The 22,827-nt window shown below is 36.8% G+C and overlaps 1 protein-coding gene across 1 annotated transcript in view; it reads right to left on the bottom strand.

Moving 5' to 3' along the window:
- The window catches only part of LOC140135968 (uncharacterized), a 38,527-nt gene extending 19,560 nt beyond the window's left edge, over window positions 1-18,967 (bottom strand). The window contains exons 1-8 of the mRNA XM_072157665.1: window positions 18,654-18,967; window positions 17,327-17,411; window positions 11,890-12,009; window positions 11,197-11,322; window positions 10,346-10,474; window positions 9,514-9,645; window positions 8,535-8,657; window positions 7,833-7,955 (exon numbers count right to left, since the gene is read on the bottom strand). Coding sequence (XP_072013766.1) covers window positions 7,833-7,955; window positions 8,535-8,657; window positions 9,514-9,645; window positions 10,346-10,474; window positions 11,197-11,322; window positions 11,890-12,009; window positions 17,327-17,411; window positions 18,654-18,794 — 979 coding nt within the window. The 5' untranslated portion in view covers window positions 18,795-18,967. The remainder of the gene's footprint in view (window positions 1-7,832; window positions 7,956-8,534; window positions 8,658-9,513; window positions 9,646-10,345; window positions 10,475-11,196; window positions 11,323-11,889; window positions 12,010-17,326; window positions 17,412-18,653) is intronic.
- Between the last annotated feature and the right edge of the window lie 3,860 nt (window positions 18,968-22,827).

Here is a 22,827-nt window from a genome sequence, read left to right as displayed (position 1 = left end):
GACAATTTGAGAAACGAAAGCAAGTAATGTGATCGGGAGTAGATGAGCTGAAAACTATTATCTGTTTTATAAATGTTTTGTCAAAGTTGGTTAAGGGAGGTGCAATGAGCGTGAACCTGGTTTGGATGCAGAGGGAGTGTGCCTGTAACAGACACAGCCACCAGAAAAGGACCAGCTCAGATCGCGCGCCAAATAAGTTTGCAGTCCAGAAATTTCATTTTGTTCTCAGCCTTGCAAAAAATAGGCAGAGGTGGGAATCGAACCCGGGACCTCCGTGTTGTAAAACCTACTGCGTTACCACTGAGCCAACTGACAATTAGCTATGTGAAGTTTGATAGTAGGCCTAATCCTTGATATTGCTGAATAGAATAAATCAATACTGATAGGTCTATTTATCTAATGTACGATGCTATTCAAATTGGCCTATAAACTAGGAATATAATGTGAAATGACTATCAATCGATCAATCAATCAAGTTGTCAAGTTATCAACAATCAATAATAAACCGACGTAGGCCTATCATGGAATATTACTAACTAGGCCTACTAACTATAAATATACCAAATAAATAAAATAAATAAATAAGTCAGTAAATAAATAAATAGGCATAGGCCTAAATAAATAAATAAATACATAATGCAGAATGCAGTTAGTATTTTAGTTGTAAAATTCCAAACATTCTATTCACACATTCTATTATAATTTTCTGCTATACACGCAAAGGACCTGTGCCTTTAATATGTCCGCGCCTAATCAATAATGAGTCTTTCACCATGCTCACACACCATGTTAAACTATTGTATCCCTGGAGTATTATCAACTGACCAAGTCCTTATAACAACTCAATGAAATGGATGCTATAACGTACCCAATCAAGCGAACATATCAAGGTCATATCAGGGCGTTCACCGCTGTTTGAAGGCGGCATACAGGTTACGCGAACACGCTGCACAGCGGTCGTATTGTCGCAAAACGCAAACCGCGTTTGAGCACAATTTTATCCTGTACCGGCTTACTAAAAATGCTCTCTCTCAAATTTGGCGGGCATCAGAACATTAAAAATAGCATAGCATAACTGATAAGCAATTATTTTAGCAGATAATCGAGAAATTTGAAGTAATTAAAAATTAATTAAGACATATTTGCGCTGTTCGTTTTGCCCCAATGTTTGTGATATTGCTCTGAAAACACAATGTTTTGAAGTACTTTTTGAAAAATTTTGAGATTTTCTGTGTTGAAGTGAAATATTGCAGTTTGATATTTATAGATGTCCTTTTCTAAAACCACAAACCTGATGTTGTTACTAGGTGTTTCCTTTTTGTTATACATTTTCTAAACCCGCCTTTTTTTTGTTTTTAAACTTTACGCTGCTTTTCAGCCCGATACGCGCGAGCCTAGCACAAGTCAATGCGAAGTAGGCCTAGGCCTATCCTTTTTTTTTAATGGAAAACGCATAGGTTTTATTTTTGTTATTAGAATAAATTGTTTTAATTTTTTCTGAATTCATTGTTTGTTGGATATGATAATAAATTAACACCAGCATACTTTTGAACATCGATAGTTTAGGCCTAGGTGTTGCGTTTCTGTAATACATTTTCTAAAAACGGGGTTTTTTTGCGGGATAGGCATACAGCAAAAGGAATCAAGTAAATTTTAGATTCTTTAAAATGTCTGACTCTCATACGTATAAACATGCATCACATTGGTTTGCCGTTGTTGTCATTATTGTAATTGTTTGATTTGTCGTTATTTTATTTTAATGTTAGCCTAAATTTGTATTTTTTACTATCAAACATTCACATTAAGAAAAATTACGCTTAATATTGAGTCATAATTATAAGGTCACAAAAAACAATACATAAAATAACATTTGTTTTTTGTTATTATTTCAATTTGAGACTTTATCATAGTGCATAAGTTCAACAATACTTAGTTTTTTAGGCCGTAGGGCTATACCGTATACAGTTGTTTCCTTCCTCAGCGTAGCCTATATTATTAATTAGGCCTAGTTTGTCATTATTTTTTTTTTATTTTCCCCCCATCTTTTTCATATGGCACCTTTAGGCCGTATTTAACTATATTTTGATGCACCTTTCTTTTACCTTAATTTAATGCTATAAAAATTCAGCCTCTTGTATGATTTATTTTCATATTTCTTTTTTTCTCACGTATTCGTGATACTATTTTACAGGCACCGGAGAACGATCCGTGAAAAAACCTGAAATGTTTGAAAAACCTGATAAAGCGCGGGAAATTAGGCTAAAAAGGCCAAAAATATGGCTGAAATTAAATGAAAGTGCGAAAAACGGGACAAAAACCCACATAAAATAAATTCAGGTTAAAATTTGAAAATTGTCATACCTGATTTTAATATTAGTTCATGTTTCTTTTTCATATTCTATTTTTACTTCCGCTTTCTTGCATGCCATCTTTATTTTCTTCTTTCCCCTTTAAAGACTAATAATTCATAATCCAATGAATTTTACTCTTAATGTAGGCTAATACTAGGCCTACTCCGAAATAGCACACGTTGGTTGGAATGGGGTTCTTTTTAGTGAATATTATCGGTCGACACAACAATCAATTTTTTCGACTAAATATTCAATTGGACAATTTTGAACACCTAGGTCCATGTTTTTTAAAAAGAAAAAGAAAATGGGAAAGATTAAAATCTTTCCTCATTTTCTTTTTCATGAAATTTAAGTCAACACTGTGAAAAAGAGTGTAGCCCAACCTTTACGGCAATGTGGACTTTGGCCAAATTTGTTTAGGACTTGGAAAGGTTTAAATTCGGAGGGTCGAAATTTCTTGCATATTAAATATTGGATCAAGCCCATGGATCAAGGCCTATATCGCTCATTCTACAAAATCCGGTGCCAATAGCCTTTTTTCCATTCTTTGGTCCACAAAAACTTTGTCGAGCATTTAGGGCATCAAATATGTTGTTTTTCTGGTAGAACTCAACGAGATCTACACGGACATATATAGTTTTCCATACTTTAAATGCTTTCTTCAGCCTGATTAACCCTTGCAAAGGCTCAAAAATCGCTAAAAATGCGTTTCCACAGCTCAAGTGTCACATCTAACCCTAAATATTTTCTTTGAATAAATGCGATTTCTTTACATATTTGTTGTTTTTTAATTAGATAACGCATCATCATATTGTTTATTAACATTATTTGTTAGTGATTAAAATGTCTTTGTGTAATTCTAAAATAAATTGCACTTTCCACCAAAACGCTGTGAGCTACGTTACCCTTTTTAACACACGTTATTGGAAAGAAGTAAAACAGAGGTATCAATGTAATTTGCGGTTTTTGAAAGGAAACACTCATAGGTTTTTAAAAATCACAGTAAAAATCGTGATGCTGTAGCATTTTTGGCATAGAAATGTTGTAAACATTGAAATTTCGACCGACCATGTTAAGATTGGTGAGCTACGTTACCAGGATTCTATAGTATGCACTTGTATTACATGTACTTCCTAATAAGTATGTGAAAGCTACCAGTGGTCGAACCCCATTTATATTAGAATTAACCGACATAACATTCTAACGTTCGCAAATCACATTAAAAACATTAAAAACCAGTGAACTACGTTACTGTGAGCTACGTTACACACTCATTTATGCATCTTCAAAACTTCTATGAAATGGTGAAATCTGTTTTACATTTCACTCAAGTGATCTTTAATTTGCTTTTTATGACCTTGGATTGAGTAAAAACAGCCCATTTTATAGTCGGTAACGTAGCTCACATTACATTGAGTTTTAGTGTTAAAAAACATCATGACTTCCTGAAAGAAAAATATGCAAGTGGTGTTGGCAATTTTTTACATCTGAAAGTAGTGATACATTTACTTTTAAAAAACACAAAAAGCAGGTCTTTTTGAACAACTTTTATTTTTTCAATTTTTTTTAGTGGATTGGCACCGGATTTTGTAGAATGAGCGATATATAAGCCTACAAAGAAAAGAGGTCAAATATGGGGATGGACTTTATTGGAGGGGTGAACATGTTGATTATAGGTCTGCTTCATTTGGGTCTAAAGGGGGCGAATCGGGGCCTCCCCCCACACACACTTATTTCCGGGACTTATTTACGGTGAAGCATAGGCCTAACTGTACAATAAGGGACAATTTGCAGTTGATGTTTTTGACAAAAACAAGACAACTTAACAATGTAATTTGGAGGCCATAGGCCTAAAATGAAAACGTGCCTATTCATACTGAAGGGTATTTGAGCCCCGCACCAAAATTATTGAGGGGATTAACCCACCCCACCTCCCAGCATCCGGTTCCTAAGCCTATGTATTTTGTTAACATAATTGCACCACGAGAGTTCATTTTAAAATTAACAGGTTTACTTGTTATAGTGCAAGTATAGGCCTATACTTTCTCCCGACATTATAATATGCATTGGGGCCAAAGTGTTTTGTTTATAGGGCTAGACGGAAATTGCTACTAAAACATGAATTTGCGACCTTTCATGATCATACAGTAGGCCTAGGCCTAATACATCATGCTGCAAAGAGCGTTTCAAACATTCACACAAGAAATGCTTTAAAACAATTAGGCCTAGGCCTAATTCATATCTATTCAAGTTCATGAAAACGTTATTAATGTAAAACATCTATATATGCCTAGGTTTTAAAAACAATCGTTCAAAACATTCACGAAAACCCCTAAAAGCCTTTATCTTAATTATGCATCATGCATGGTAATAATTATGGGAAAAGTTATCCAAACAGGAAATAAAAAGGCACAAACTTGCGTTTTAGATTAAATTTCCTGTCTTGCATAAAAATCATTCGCTATTATAGGCCTACCCAAACCCGAAAATCGACATTTTTATTATCATGGAGGGGTTAAAAGATTTGGATGTACGTACAGGTGCCTAATAAAATTAAGAACATTCAAGTCTATTATATACTTACAACAAAGTTTATAGACCTGAAAGTATTTTATTTTCTTGTAAACGCGGGCCTAAACTTTTTTTGGCGTTTAAAAACAAATTTTAAATGAGAGCCTAAAAAGTAAAGTATTTCCCATTCTGGGGGAGTCCGTTCCCCCTTTGATTCGGGAAATTTTGCAAATAGGCCTAAGGGGTTAAATATCGCCCATATTAATGTTACTAAAACGAAATCTTAGGGTTATTAATATTATATTTTGAGCAATGGACTCGAAGTCGTTAGTTTTTTGTGAATGAGGGCATAAACTCATGATGATTATCTTAGTTGAAATGCGCGGGTAAATTTTGACTTTCATAGTTAGAGGGCCGAGATTAAATTTATGTTGTGGCAAAATCAACCGGGCCCGGTGCCCCCGCCGCGCCGCGACTCATGATTGTATTTCAAGGTTTTAAAGTTTTGTGTTTGTATAGCTGGTAGGCCTAGTGGTATATGCGATAATGGAAATATTTTGTCAAAGGTGTGTATATATTTTGTGCATTTCATAATGTAACATTTTTATTTAATAATAGCACTAATAATCACGGTAGGCATATCAATCATTTATACGGCATATGCCTATTAGGCCTAGGCCTATATTAATAGGCCTATTATCAAACCATAATGCATGCATGCACCATTGGCCGTTGCAGATCTTTAACAGGTAGGCCTATATCGACAAGCCCGGCGAATTTAAAATGAAAAAGCCTTAAGTCAGTGTTAGTGTATTAAAATTAGTTGGTAAATCAAATAATGGATCAACTGTGTAGTAGGGCATCTTAGGGAACAAACCAAAAGATCGATGACGTCCTATAAACGAAACTAGTTTCGTTTAGGGGGGAGGGGGTAAAATACTCGATTACGTTTGTACAAAAACATCGGTCTGAAGAATGTGTCATTATAATTATTAGGTCAAAATTTTCAACATTTCATTATTACGTTTCTGGCCGGGAGGGAGGGGGTCAGATGAGAAACGAAACTAGTTACGTTTATAGGACGTCATCGATCTTTTGGTTTGTTCCCTTAGTACAATCTAAATAGATGTACTGCTGAAATGAGACAATGAGTCGCATTTTCGATTATGGCCTCATTTTATTGGAATGTAAATGGGTCAATCGTCAATTCTCAAATGTTATTCAAAAGAAGGCTATGTTGGTGTTAATTTATTATCATATCCAACAAACAATAGGCCTAAATTCAGAACGAATTAAAACAACAAAAATAAAACCTATTCGTTTTCCATAAAAAGGTTACTTCGCATTGACTTGTGCTACGCTCGCGCGTATAGCGTATACGTCGGGCCGAAAAGCAGTGTAAAGTTTAAAAACAAAATAAGGCGGTTTTAGAAAATGTATAACAAAAAGGAAACACCTAGTAACAACATCAGGTTTGCGGTTTCAGAAAAGGACATCTGTGAATATCAAACTGCAATATTTCACTTCAACACAGAAAATCTCAAAAATTTTCAAAAAGTACTTTAAAACATTGTGTTTTCAGGTCAAAATCTCGTAAATTGGGGCAAAATTAAACTGACAGTTATTTCACCAGATTATTTTTATTTAATAAAAAACACACAATTACCTGATAAAATGAACACTTATCATTGTTATTGCACGTTATTTTTAATTTCCTGATGCCGCACATTTGAAAAATGTACCTTTTAATGAGCCGATGTGGGGCAAAATTTTGCTCAATCGCAGTTTCAAAGTTCGCGGCTAAACGGCCGTTGTCAAGCTCTTGCGCGTAACCTCGCTGCCGTTGGTGGCGGAAATGATACAAAGAATCCCAGACAAACGAGAACCTAGACCTATGACTTTGACTCGCGTAGTGAAGCCGACACTGCTTAGCAACGAATTTGACAAGGACGCATACCCGGACGCAAACAAGCAGACATGTTCGCGTCTACGGAACATGTTGCATTTAACGCGGGCGATAACAGCGCAGTAACCACGCCAACGAGCGCGTCAGAATGTACGCGTTATATCTCCGCGCCTAGTAACCCCGTCAATCCGTCAATATCACCTTGGATACGGGGCTTCACCTCCCGCTGTGGTAAGGGATGGGCAGTGATAGGTCTAGGTTGGTATGTCTATGCAAAGAATGGTCAAAGGTCAACGTTTCCAAAGAAGTATAGTAATAGATGTAGACACAAGCTTTCGTGCGGGAAACATAAACACATAGTCGTCAGTCGTGTGGTTTTTATGAGATTTGATACGGCGCTGAAGTCTAATGGCTGTCCCAAAATCAGTACCAGACCCGGTTTCCAGACGGCAATATGTGTGTTGTTACAAGGAATGCAAACTCATTTTATAAATAAGTGAACCACATAGAGGAATACGACATCTATCGTGAGCCAATCTGCATTCTGTTGCCTGCAAAAGCCGACGATCAGGTAAAATTTCTAAAAGCAGCGTGACTAGATATTTGCGTTAATTTCATGATACGTGTAAAACGCATTGAAAACGCCAAATTGCAGTCATAAAATATATAGTATTAGTAAATCACCCAATCGAATGTTAACGTAGGTATGTGGAAAAGAACTGCAATAACAATAACAAACTATGTGCCCAAAGAGTTGTCTTTGGCATGTCGCTTTTTTGAAATATCACCAAAAATATCAAATTTTGGAAAAACGCCCCAAAATTTAAAACAAACACGAACCTTCCAAAATAAATATATATTAGCACTCGGCGGCCCAGTCACTACCTGCCGCTGTGATTTGGGGTAACTCATTGCTTCTTCTCTCCAGATACCGGTACTTCAAGGTCGCTCATACCCCAGCCCTTAACGTATGAAACATTTGACATTCTGTTAAAATTAATTAAATTAATTGATAAAAATCAACACTTTTTAATCATGTTAACCATATTGATGCCATTAATTACCTTCACAATGCGTTCCGTTTCCTTGGTAACCAGGAGGACACTGACAACTGTACGATCCTGGGGTATTGATGCAGACACCATCGCCGGGACACGTTATACCACTCTGTGTGCATTCATCAATATCTGCAAGGGACAAAATGGGACAAGATTAGAGACAAGGCAGGACAAGATTAGTGAAAAATGTCTTGTTGAGATTGCACTGTAACATCACTCTTTTATAAATAACATCGCCAATGTAAGGCAACGTTTAATAATATCAAAAACAACACAAAATATATATAAAGTACAATGCTAAACTTGAATATTGGCTGAGGCTTGTGAAGCGACGGTATTAGGGACCGTTCACAAACATTTGTTAGGGAGGCCTGATGCAAAAAAATTTCATCGTGAATATTTTTCGCCCCCCCCCCTTTTCAGATCTCCAAAATTTCAGGGCCCCGCCTTTTTGACATGAAAATTGTCGGTCAACCCTTAGGAGGGTCCAAAATTTTAAGGGCCCACCCCTTCTTGCATCAGCCCCCTAACAAGTGTTTGTGAACGGTCCCTAATACAGAGAGTGTAAAACCCGGAAATAATTATAAAACACACGATCTTGTGATAACAACACAATTTTTTGTAGTTTCGCACGTTTTAGTGCGACTTTTCATCCGATTGAAAAAAAAATGTTTTCGTTAACAAAAAAATTAAGTTTACTTTTATTACCTTCACAGATCTGTCCCGCTGTTTGTTCGAATCCCGGTAAACAAGTACAGGTATAACTGCCCTCAGTATTCAGGCATTCACCGCCAGGACCGCACACGTCTGGAATGCTACATTCATCAAAATCTGTAGACAAATAAAATTAACAAAATGTTGGAATGAACCTAGTTGTGTTGTAGGCCTACACATAGTGTGAACCTACCTCCACTGGAAGTGTTTGAGTATGAAACAACATTCAAATAATTAATGTGGTCTCCTTTGACCTGACGCAACATGATTCAAATCCTCATTGACGAATCCTGGCTTACACCCCACTTACATGAGCCTGGAAGGCTGGAGTCTTTCAACACACAGAGTGTGAACTTTATATATCTTCACAAAAAGTATTATGACGAACTGGTTCACAATACTAGGCCTATAAATATTTATGAACCTAGAGTCTTTCGACACACAGCGTGTGAACATTCATAAAACTCTTCATATACATACAGGGTGTCCCAAAAGTCTCGATACCATTTTGAACCGTCTTATCTTTCACTATAGGATTGGCCGAGAGGAAATCAAAATACATATTTGGAAAGAGTAAATCCATGCAACATTTGGATACCAAACACGATACATTTCCTTCCTTAATACGACTACTAGTATACGACATACATGACCAATCAACAATACACCTCAATTGCGACATGTCAATACTGGTATAACAAAAAATGTGCATGCGTTTCTATAGTTAAGTGTGCCTAACTTAACAAAATGACCCAGTGCTTCGACACACAGACATGACAGATGAACTTGCATATGTGTAACAAAAATTATCTCTTTTTGACGAACCATAGTTCACAATTATAATACCGACACAACGACGTGTGAAATCTTCACAAAAACATCTCCTTTTTAACGAAAGCTGGTTCAAAACTATTATGAAAACTATACATTGGAAAGAACCTGGAGTTACTCAACACACATCGTATGAACCTACCTTCACAGAAACTGTCGCCTTTGACGAACCCTGGTTCACATCCGCATTGAAATGAACCTGGAGTGTTTCGACAAATAGAGTATGGACCACAAAGGATGAACAGCAACTCGGTGAACTCGCATTCGTCAACATCTGCGTAAACAAGTTTGAAATGAATAAGAATTTATGATGATTAATGAAATGTCCCTACTACTTGTAACTTGAAAAGACATTGCCTTTTTGGATTGATTTTTGGTGGAATGGTTTTGGTTTCTTCTTTTATGAAGGTTCCCTATGTTCTTCAGTTCACCCGATAAACAACTGCATGTACACTTCAAAACATCATTTCCCTCTGCACTGTGCATGATGTTCATTCTTGCTTTAACATTAAAGGAGTATTTCGTGATCCTAGCATCCTCTTTTTATGACATTTTTCAGTACATCTCCACGACAAAAGCCTATTCCCAAAATTTCAGTTGATTCCGATTTTGCGTTTGCGAGTTATGCATGATTACGTGTATTAGGCCTACACTGCTCCATATACAATGCGTTGTAATTTCGTTCTGGTGCACCAGAACGAAATTCAAATTTCACGATATCTTTGCAAAACGAATTAATCTGCAAGAAATATTTTGTACATAAACATTATGTAGCCAGAGGTTTCCAGTGATATAAAAATCTCAACTTTTTTTGAGAAAAGTGGGGGGATGAGGCTGTGGATCACGAAATGCCCCTTTAATGTATAGCATGTAGTATATTTCATTTTCAATCTAAAAACCTACGTATAGGCATACAGTAACATACAACAAACAAACAAACAAACAAACACCCCTACAAACAAACAAACTCATACCTTCGCATTCATTTGTGCCAAACCTTTGCAGATATCCAGGTTCACAAAGACACTCAAACGATCCCGCTGTGTTATGGCAAACTGCTGCATCACCGCATACCAATGGATCTTCTAAGCATTCGTCAACGTCTAAATTAATCAAACAATCAATCAATCAATCATTCAATTATTATTAATCAATCAATCAACAAGCTCAAATAGTAATTTATAACTTTAAATTAGATCCTACTCTATATTTTTATAAGTAATTTTATTTCTTTATGATAGATTTTTTCAGTTCCGATATTATTTGCCGCAATGAAAAATGTTCTGGTATTGCATACATGGCAAGCAGCTCAGATTTAAAAATCCCTTTAAAAAGGGATGTCATGTGCAAAAAATATATTTGTGACAAGTATACTTTTGGACACATGGATTTACTGGTCACCCAACCGTCACCGTGTTGCTTACACTTAGAGGAACTGATATGATAGGTCATGTCTATGTGGTTAAAAAAAGAGCGAACACGTCAAAAACTTGTTTCATGCGGAACTGAAATTTAAAATCATGCAGAACTCTTGTATATATCGGAACATAAAAAGAGGGTGCATGTATTTCTTGACCAGGACACTATATACCATGCATATCATATTCCATCCAGTATTAAGCTCTAGGATCCACAACATTCTCATCTATCCGGGCACAGATCTTTAACCCTAATACATTTGAAAAACATTGAACGACCTTTGAGATTGTGGGTACAAAAACTCATTCTCTGCAACTTGAGGTCAAATTATGCACAATGATTGTTTGATTGAGGTTATTGAACTATACCATTGGGATGAGGCCATTGTGGTACCAATTGATCTTACCTTGGCAGTAACCATCGGGTAATTGGAAGAATCCTGGGAAGCATTGGCAATCAAAGAATCCTTCAAAATTATGACATTCGGCAAAGGCACCGCACAACTCTGGATCCATTGCACATTCGTCTAGATCTGCGGGCACAAGTCAAACAAATCAAGTCAATGATTATACTTGGTAGAATAAACCGTTTGTGTTCTTAATAGAGAGACTGCGAAGAGGCGTTCACTGCTAACGGCATACGGTTTACGTGTGACGACATGGTGCGGTGGTACGTCATAGTGCCGTTCGCATCCAAACTAGTCTCCTACACAGCCAGTTTGTGTCGGTCCTAACGCTCGTCGTTGCTAGTATGTTCGTGATAGCCAATTCACAATTGATTTCACCGTCTAGAGGGCATACTAACTGATTTTGGAATAGTGTAACATGCGGTTGCCGTTCTGGTTTAACGTGAATCTCTATTGTCTCGATTTTCTCAGCTAGATTTATCCTAAAACCACCGCATAAACATCTTAATGCATATTAGTCAGGAATCACTCAAACTGATCGGGTGTATTTCAGCAAAATAAAGTTGCGACAGTTTCTTATCATTTTCCCCGATATTAGGTTAACATTCCTAAATGTTCTCTTGGTCGGTCCAAGTATCTTATATGATGCAAATAATTGGGATATAGGCCTATGCATGTTTTTAGTACTCATACCTTCACATGTTTTTGCATCCGCCATGAGAGTGAATCCAGGAAAGCAATTACATTCATACGTAGATGCCACCGGTATACAGATATCTGAACAACCACCATTATCAAAGAAACACGGATCACCTGCATAGAAAAATAAGATTCATATAGGTTAAATACCAATAGGACTGGGCGATGAACTATTTGTTTGAGTGGCATCTGAAAAGACTGCTTTAAAATCACTGAAATTGATCAAGTTATTATTATAGCCAAAAAAATACATTTTGGGTTTTGATGCTTCGAAATTGTATATTTTCTCTCATTAAATGCACATATTTGTTTTAATATACAGTAAGCCAAAAAATTAAGGTACCAGTTGTGTTCACCCTGTCGTATATCCTATATAAAGAAACATGTGTCAAAAATAAAATAAGCAGCCAATACCTGTAGCCTACTCTTTAGCTCTGATTTAAGACCTCATTTCTTGAAATTGGTTGAACATTAAAGAAACGGTGGTCTAAAGAAACGAAATCAAAAGTTGCACTCATTTTGTGTTCTAATCAATGAAAGCATGACGCTAATTGTAACGTGTTAATCAATGGAAGCACGGCGGTGGTTCTCATGTTCGTGAACGCATTGTGTGCAAATCAATAGGGCACATGGAACAAACTGCAACTTTTACATTGGCATCTTCCTTGGGTTTTTGGATCGTCATATCTTTATTTCTTAAACAATTTCAACAAATGAGGTCTTAAATTCGAGCTAAAAGATGCAGCTATTGGCTGCTGGTTCCAATTATGACATATCTGTCTTTGTTAGGGATATACAAGGGGAGAACATAACTGGTACCTTAATTTTTTGGCTTACTGTATAATACCAAAATTCATCCGCACGGCATCGGTTTTTAATAAATATTCGCCCTACTTGATTGAAACTTTCAGCTTCGAGGGCGCACTGCCATTTTAAGGTGTTTACGATCACGATTCAGTGCGTTAAAACAAGAAAAGTCTCATGTCAACCTATTGATAGTTTCTGATCATTCGGCATCTAAATCATCATGGCGTTTAACTGTGAGAGTTTTGAATATGAGAAAATTCCTCCCAAAATAAGGCACTTTTCCATTGAAAACCGCAAATCTTCGCGGCATGATGCAGTCATGTCCACAGTAGAATTCACCACGACCTTAGCAGGACTTAAACCCCATTAAAAGCTATTCAACCAAGATAACACTCATTGAAAACAGCTCAACTATAATGTTACATCAGATCTTCTCTGGTTAAATCCACACACACATGTGTCTGTTTTACCTGTGTGATGAGCAATGAGCTGGTATTATAGTTTCAGTTGGGTGAGCGATTATAAAGCAAACGCAAGGTAACAATTACTGTGTGGCCTTTGTTCACGAAATGAGACAATACTGTGCATATTGTTAACCACATTCTTGAAAATGAGAAACATAATGGTTGTGGGCCGTAACACGGTTTGGAAATAATTTCTTCATATTTTTGGTGTTATCTGTCGTTTACATATCCTTCCTAAAACACCAAAGTGCGAATATTTCCAAACATCTAAATTAGCTAAAAATTTAGGACATATTACAAAACTATATTTTCTAGAATTTTAGAAGAGTACTTTTAATATTGGCCGGTTATTTTTCACACAGCGACGTTAACTCGCTGTGTGAAAAATAACCGGCCAAACTAGGCAATTACCCATACTTCTATCACACACTATTTGTAGAGGTTACGCGTCAATGGTAAGAGCACTGTGTATTGTGTATAGGAAAACGGACAGTAACTGCAGTATGGTTTAATTTGCTGACAACTTACGTAAATTGTCTGTTGTTATAATAGGTTTCCCGATTCTGCATCTATCAATTTACTACATGTATAGGGCTGTATTTTTGCCCTACCGTATACAAATTGCCAAAAGTTCACAGGGCAGCTATTGCACTTACCCACTTCTTGCACTGAGCAGTCGATTTATTAGTAACTATAAATTAAGAGTCTGCATGACATGTCGGAATTTCAATAGCTACATGGCAAGTTGTTTAAAGAATAGATAAATATAATTATACACATAAACATAAAACATGCATGCACTGCATGTCGATACCCGGTGTCGATAGTCCTTCTAGAAGGACAATATCCACACCGGCCGACGGACTATATCTAGGCCGGCCGACGGACTATATATCCACGCCGTGAGTCGTTCTGGAAGGACTACATGTCGATGTCCAAATATCGCCACGTAAATATGCTACTATGACAAACACTTTTGTGTTAATATAACAAACCTTCAATTGGGAGAGGCAACATGATGAAACAAAATGTTTCCCCAACAAACACAGAAATGATTTTCAAACGTTATAAAACTAAAAGTAGGGCCTAGTATTAACTCCGGTATTTTTATTTAAATATAACTGGGAAAATATGTCTCCTGCCATCCGACTCGATTAATTTGAAATGACCAGAAAAATCTTCTGACAGCTAGTTGTTGCTAATAATTTTTTGCAAAGAAAAATAAACATACAACATTATTTTGACCGAACGTATATCATGGCTTTAATGGTGTACAAGTTGCCATTGGTCTGTTTCGTGACAGCTGATCTGGTGTCAGGGCATGCATGCAGGGTTAGATAGGCCTAAATACACGAAATAGACGAAATGGATATTAGACCAAACGGCAAATCCCCTATCAAAATAGTTGGTACCCGTCAGTTTTCATTGAAAATGGATGAGTCTGACACATCAAAATTCAACACAAGATCAAAATAATTTGTAGATGAATTGTATATCAAATCAGAAACTATTACATTCTGGACATTTCAAGAGAGGCAGACTTTACAATAAACATCAAAATTGATGAGTACCAATCATTTTGATACAGCTTGTATCATGTTAAGTTCACGTATACATGTACGGATGTAGCTGAATTAATACTCTCGTCGCTAACAACAAGCGATTAAGATCTGACCAAAGAGAGGAATCGTCTTTTGATGCTTGGCAAGTAACAATACAGATCATTGGCAAAAGCCAACAGCTCGTCACTTCTAGCGATTGGAGTATAAACTCAACTTATGTCACAATATTAAATATACATGATTGTTATTCCCGGAAAGAATTCTGACAGAACACTCTAACAATGTTAAAAAATGGACTTTCATGACCTTTTTCAGTTTATTTACCCAAAATTTGGCACAACACGTTTAGATGAATGTTATTAACACATGGACTTTTGTAGAATTTCATGGGAACCTTATTATGCAAGTTTACTAAAATCGTAATTCAATTTGTTCATTTCATTATCATGTTAAGTGTTAATAAGGGTAGACGAGGTATTGTTGGTCGAAGCAACCGAAAGGTCGATTTTCATTATCTAAATCAATATATTGAAAAATAACACTTTGATCTTTTGCAAAAGTTCATTCTACAAATCATATACTTTGAAAACTTGCTTAATTTATTGTTGTTAATGAGTTATCTATACGTTTTACAAAAGTGTTGTTGTTTCAGCCCCTTTTACAAGTTACAACACAACTCAACATGCTCAAGAACCACAGGACCTACAAAAGTATATCTGTGATATTTAGATTCTTCTTTAAGCTCGCTGTGAATTGAGCAATGCAATGTTTGCCAAAGCTCACTGCCATTCGCAAGATGCTGTGAACTACCAAATCGCAACAGTTTAAAGTTGTTGCTAACCTTAAAAGTGACCTGTTTTGTGTTCACTCAACATTCACTTAACATTATTTATATAACTTTAGTGGAACATAGAAATCAATAATGATTTGTTTTTGCATTTTTCCCTATCATTTTTGGCCAATAACAAAATTCAAATTTGGACGGAAATCGTATAAATTTGGCTTTGAATATGTTTGAAGTGCTTATATATCCCAGAAGAATAACCCGCATGTCACATTTATCCGAGACGTGAGTTGATATTGGCTTTTTAAACCGGGGGGAGGGGTTCTTCTTGTTTGAAGGTATACGAGACACCGGTGAAAATGCGGAGTGATGGACCAGGGGCTACTTTTAAAAATGGCACCTGGTTCAACAAATTTAACTAGGAACCAATAACCAGGGGCCATTCCCAATTACCAAGGGGCAATAAAAATAAAGATGTGCTGGATGAGTTCAATTTTGGTTCGCTATCCAGGGGACCAGTTTTGTAATAAAAGTGTCCCCTGGTTGAGATGGAACCAGGGTCCATTTCAGAGTTTGGCCAAACGGTCCCCGTCTCCCACTTATACTTTCACCCTTGATACGAGGATATGCCATGCACGGTTTGGGGTACCTATTCAGAGATTTCGGTATATATCGATGGGTGTGTTTTCCAGGGCCGGATTTACCATAGGGCCAGATGGGCCCGGGCCCAGGGCCCCCAAATTTTCGGGGCCCCAAAAATTGCCCTGTGCATAATGTGCATCATCCATTTTAGCCGAAAAACACCATGTTTTTGACCAAAATAGGGTACTAAAATTGCAAAATTTGACGCGCTTCGCGCGCACTGGCCCACTATATAGCAAATTTCAGCTTCAATTTGGGATAAAATAGTCTAAAATTGAAATTTTGTCGCGCGCAAATATCCTAGAAGAATCTAAATCTTAAAACTTGAGTGCCCATACCTTCCTCACGGTGCGGTTGGGGGCCTGCAAATTTTGTCCTAGCCCAGGGCCCCCAAAAAGGTAAATCCGGCCCTGGTGTTTTCAGTGGAGACCAACGTGCCATGGGCGCATTTGGTCAAAAGTGCAGCCCCTAATTATGATAGCGCACAATTAGGGCAAATTTAGTTGCATTTTGGTTTGGTTTGATTTATGTGGGTGGGGGTGTGTGTGTGTGGGGGGGGGTGCGTGTGAAAAATTGTTTTAGGACCACTGATGGGTAGCAAAAAGTAGGTAAAGAAAATCAGCATCCGAAAGTGTGCGTGGCACACCGGGGTGGCACATCCCCGTACAATTTTTTTCGAAGACCCCCCCCCCCCCGGATTTTGAACTCTCTCCTTCATGAACTGAGCTGTGAATCTCCATTTGAAACATAAGGCCAAGTAAAAAAACTAACATGTTTCATGTCCGGGTTTTCGAAAAAAAGGAGGAAGAGGGGGCTTTTTATTTTCTATTTTTTACCACAAAATTGGTGTAAATTATACCCATACTTTGAGCTGTTTTAGCATGTATATATAATAATGCCTGGATGAGGAGGAGGCCCTTTTTTATTTGTTGTGCTGGGAGTTCCACCCCTCTAATGATTACAAAACCTTCCTAAAATGTTTCTTGTATCTTAACAAGGCTATAGAAAGCATCCCAACTTCCTAGACATATTTCTTGAAAAGCTATAACTGAATTTCAAAAAATAAAAATATATTTGAGGAAACCTCAAAAAAGGAAGCGGGAGGGGACGTGAAACATGTTTATTTTTTTATTTGGCCTAATGTCTGATTAAAGAAATCAAGTGGTACCTACGTATATCTGCCTGATCTCTAGGATCTAAAGTAGTTGCTGGTTCTTCAGTAGTTTGAGCCTCAGGTGGGGGCGGACGTGGAGAATACTGCAGAATAAATGCATGCATGGTCAAATTACTTGTTCAATTGTTTAGACTAAAACAAGATTGTCAACACATGGCTGATTAAACAACACTGATTAGCGTGTAAACTGAATTGCAAGTAAAATATTTGTCTACTAATTCAGTTCAAACAACTTGTTTAATCGATCGAATTAACAAACAGTTTACCAGTTAACCTGGTTTTTAAAACTTTTAAAACGCGATCCCATAAAAATACTGTCGAAACGTTCATACCAGAGCCCTTAATAGGAGCCTGAAAGGTCATCGACTTGGGTCAAATTTGAGAAGTTAATTATAACTAAGGGGGAAGCTAATTTTGGTTTTATAATGCATAAATGTTTAATTAATGGAATCACAATCGAAATATATGTCATTTTTTACTGTTTGGTGTTAGAATACTAGTAGATGATTTCTGCTGTTCGCTGTTTGAACAGGGGTTTGAACGGGACGATTCACCTGTTGAAAAATCTTATCAGGATTGACTTGACGCATGACTTATGCCTATAATGTTATGTAATAATTAATTTACATAGACCTATAGGCCTATTGACTGAGTCTGCAATGTGTCTATATTGAAACACGGTGATTCAAAGGAAATTGTTGTTAAATAATCGTGTTAATGATATGAATGTCGGTTTACTAAACAATCATGTGTGCTTTCACAGGACAAGCTAGGACACTAAATAATATGTCAACAAATCATAACATTTTATAATAAACAATTCAAATTTAGTAGTATGTCCATACTATGATTGATTTAAAGAAAATAAAGAATACTCAGATGAAAATAACTAAAATATGCACTCAAAAAAGTGCAGATTTATATATCTGAAATAGAGAAACCAAGACTGCCGATACAATTTTTAATGAAAACATTCATTATTTGCCGGGGAGGAAAGATACACATCTGGACCATGGATCTTAAACTACTATAAGCATGTAATTTTAAAACTATATTTCGAAATGCAACTGTGATATCATCGGACGCGGCGTCAGGTTCGGAATCAGTTCAGACGTTTCACTATGTTTTTTAAACCATTAGATTCTGTTATATTTTTGTTTACTTGCTCCATATGATCATGGCACGATGGAATGCGACTTTTATTTTTAGGTCCTTTAGATATGCCCCCTGTTAATATTCTATAGTACTAGACATATAAATGATAATATTCATAATATTTTTATTTTTACATTAAAATATCCTATTGATCTATTCTACTGACTTACCACTGAACTAGATCCTCCGATGAACTCATAACCAGCATAATCAGGCACATTTTCGGCAGGTGGTTGTTGTGGTGGATCCTGCGCCGATACTTGTTGTAAAAATGGTAGAATATGAATTGCAATAACAACTGAAAACAACATTGTCGACTCCAGATGATAAGGATAAGTATCAAGTTAACTTTGACTTAAAGTGAATGAAAAAATAAGAAATTAAACCCCGTTTCTTCTATTGAACTCAACACACACACAAAAACCTTTTTGTGGAAAATCTTGCAGAGAATGTAACATGTAACAAGTTGGCGATGTGCCTATATCTTCTGCTGCTCATGCACGACGACATCAACCTTTCTCACTCTGAACTCGACTTCTATCTCCTTCTTTACCTTGTTTAAACAAGCTCCCATCATGCATTTCAAACTGGAGCTCATAGGATGTTGTTCGTTTGAGGCAGGTCGGAGGAACACGATGATGACGATGTTTGCATTCCAAGTAGGCCTATTGAGACAAATAAAGCTGACATACATGTGGGACGTTTTGTGACTGGAATTCAGTTAGTCTTCTTGTAAGAGTAAATGGGTTTTAGCAGTTCTCGGAGTATGGAAAACCAATGTTGTTTCTTTGAAGAACCAAAAAAGTTCTTTAAACAAGAAATTGGTTCTTTGTAGAACCTTAAGCTTTAAGCTTGACGAACCTTTAAGAAAGAATACTTAAATGATCCTAAACAGGGGGAAAAGATTCTTTAGCTAAGAAAATGACTTTTAGAACTAAAAGGGATTTTAAAGTTCACAGGTGTGTTAACACATTCCTTTTCATCTTTCTTAACATCGTGATGAGTCCTAAAAGAATTAGCAAATTCCTAGGCCTAAAGCTACGTTATTTAAAGAACTTTTAAGGTTCTTTATAGAACTCTTTAAGGTTCTTCCTAGAAATTAAACATTGCTTAGGGTGCTGTATATAATACGGAATAAAATAATTCTAAGTTGCACCTTTTTTCAGTCTGCCTTTTTTCAGAGTATGGGCTATCGTAGACCCGGGGTATTAACCTTAATTAAACCCTGACCCCCACCACGGGGTTGTTGCTGAGTTCCTTCGGGAAGATCATTTAAACGGCAAACAAACAAACAAACAAACAAATAAAGACACAAACAATCGTATATAGCTTCTATAAAGGAAATCCCAAGGCTTACGGGATCTGGAATGAGCGTTTTAAGCGTTTCGACAGTATTTTTTTGTGGGACATGAGAGCACATCAGACATATCGAATTGCATTCTGAAAACGAAGAATGTCTTTCTGATATCAAATAATTTTCATTTTTCGAAATTCACGATATAGGCCTAATATAAATTTTATGACAAATGATTAAAATTTGATATTTTTCAAGTTGATATATAACAGTCTTCGAAGTAAATTTTATAAATATAATGATATATTCTTAAAGTGTATGTAGCTGGGAGGAAAAGCCGACGATCAATTGAAAATTTTGACCTTTCATATTGAAGATATGGATTTTTTTCCCAAAAAGACCTAATTTTTTTTTGGTTTTTTTTAAAAAAAATCCATATCTTCAATACGAAAGATCAAAATTTTCAATTGATCGTCGGCTTTTCATCCCACCTACATACACTTTAATTAAGTATAAATCATCAGATTTATAAAGTTTACTTCGAGCACTGTTAAATATCAAAAATATCAATTTTTAATGATTTGCCATATAAAAAAATTACATTGCGAATTTCAAAAAATCTAAATTATTTGATATCAGAAGGCCATTCTTCGTATTCAGAATGCAATTCGATATGTCTGATGTGCTCTAATGTCCCACAATAAATACTGTCCAAACGTTCATACCCCTTCCCTTAATAAAGAATATCATTTACATGTGCACAATAGGGAGGGGGAAACACCCATAACTTTCGTTTCAATATATTATTAGCTTTAACTTCAACTTCAAAAAATGGCAAGACCTATGGAAATAATATGCGATTTGCTGCGGATTTGCTTCCTATAAGTTGACTCATAAGACAGTATAAACTGGCAAAAGTAGCTCCTGTCATCCGACTAACGTTCACTAACCTTTTTTTGGGGGGGGGGGCATTTTTGGACAAAATGATTTTTGTGTGTGGCAGTGGCACACAAAAAACCTCAATTATTTTGCTTTGGTCGGCAGCAACGGTGGGCCACCGCGCAAAGAGGTCGATCAGCTTTCTCCAAAATCAGTATAGGCCTACCCCCACACCCACAAATTTACTATTGGGTGCCCCCGGTTCGCCCTGTAGGATGCCCTGCACCGAACAGGCCTACCCCCCCCCGTTTGAACCAATAAACTACCCAAAAATGACACACCTTTTATAAATTTTATATTTTTATATTTTTAGTACATACATACATACAATACATACAAAATATTTTTATAACGCGCTTCTTACAGAGCGATCAGAGCGCAAAAAACAAAAATAAAACAAAAAATATCAACATTCTGGATACAAATGACACTTAAGCATTTTTTTTTTTTTTGAAGTGATGAAGCCTCCCTGATGTTACGTGGGAGGCTGTTCCACAATGAAGGTGCCGCAACACAAAACGATTTGTCACCGATGCATTTTTTACCAACACGAGCTCTTAGTAATGTGGTGTCTTTGGAAGATCTTGTCCTACAACCAGTTGAAGGTATTTCTCTATGAGAGAGTAAAACACATAAATATTGGGGGCATTACCTTGTAAACATTTATAGACATACATGCAAATCTTGAACTTGATTCTATCACGGATAGGCAACCAATGGAGGTTATGCATTAGAGGCGATGGGCTTTCACGTCTACCAACTGAGTGAATCAGCTTGACAGCTTTATGCTGAAGTGATTGCAAGCGGTCAAGATCTCTAGCATTCGCACCATAGAGCAAGGCATTTCCATAGTCTAGCCGTGATAGAATCAGAGCTCGAACTACACTATGTTTGGTTTCTTTGTCCAGATATCTACTGATACGTCTTACGTTACGCAAATGAAAATTTAGTGAAGATATTAAACTGTTGATGTGTGGAGTCATGGACATATGCTTATCAAAAACAATTCCAAGATTGCGGACTGTATCTGAAGGAACAATGATGTTATTATCGACTTTGAGTGTCACTGGTGGTATTTTGTTCAGACTCTGATAAGTTCCAGCGATGAAAAATTCAGTTTTACCTGGGTTTAGTTTAAGTTTGTTGTTTCCCATCAAATTAGTGACCCCCTTTTATGTTTAACTATAATAACCCTACCCCCCTTTCTTATCATCTACCCCGTCGACATACCCGGACGACCTACCTGCCGTAAATGGGGGTTTCAGTTTTGAAAGAGATGCCGTTTGGCATTGCATTGTGGGTACATAATTCATTTTTCCTGGAACTCTTTTAAACATTTTCAGCAGCTGATCAGGGGGCGCGTGGATTGATGGGGTCGCCTGAGGTTAATTGCTTTTACCTTGGGTCTCTTTTTGTACCGATCATGTACAAAGTGTTACCAAAACAAACTATAGGAATGCAATTTGGATTATATAATTGTCCCATGGTGTCACAACACAGGCCGATAACTATACGGGGGGCTAGTCTGCGGGTTTAATTTTATACGGGGCGCTAATTTCGAGGGGGACTGATCTGCCCCAACACGAAGGGGAGACTGGTCTTTGATATTGCATTTTGAAGTCCTGATCTCTTTCTGATTCCTTTCGCAAGTCAAAGTTATATATAAATTAAGAGCAAACTGGAATTGGAAAAGGGCGGGGAATAGGGTGGCCTAGATCCTAAAACACAATTTAAAACAAATGGTTCTCGGCTTTATACGGGGCTTTATACGGACACAAGTAAACGGGCACGCTGCAACGACATAAAACGTCGTACGTCTGATAATGAATTTGTTATTATTTATTAAGTTTTTTATGATCAAATTTAATATGCGCATCGGGGCATGATCGCGCTTCGGATTATTTATAGGCCAATATATGTTTTCAACACTTTTGGTGCGAACTTGCACGTATAGAAGGTGAAAATCACAAATCAACTTTGAGTGCAGTAAATTTATGTATGTTACTTATTTGACCCTTCATCTGCAGTGATGTCAGTCAATGGGAGGTCAGTGTCAATGGCAAAGGGATTGTTTTTACGAGCAATTCGCTGGATGAAGTTCAGGGTCTCAG

Source organism: Amphiura filiformis, chromosome 16 (genome assembly GCF_039555335.1).
Source record: "Amphiura filiformis chromosome 16, Afil_fr2py, whole genome shotgun sequence".
NCBI lineage: Eukaryota > Metazoa > Echinodermata > Ophiuroidea > Amphilepidida > Amphiuridae > Amphiura > Amphiura filiformis.
This window is presented reverse-complemented; position numbering and strand designations above follow the sequence as displayed.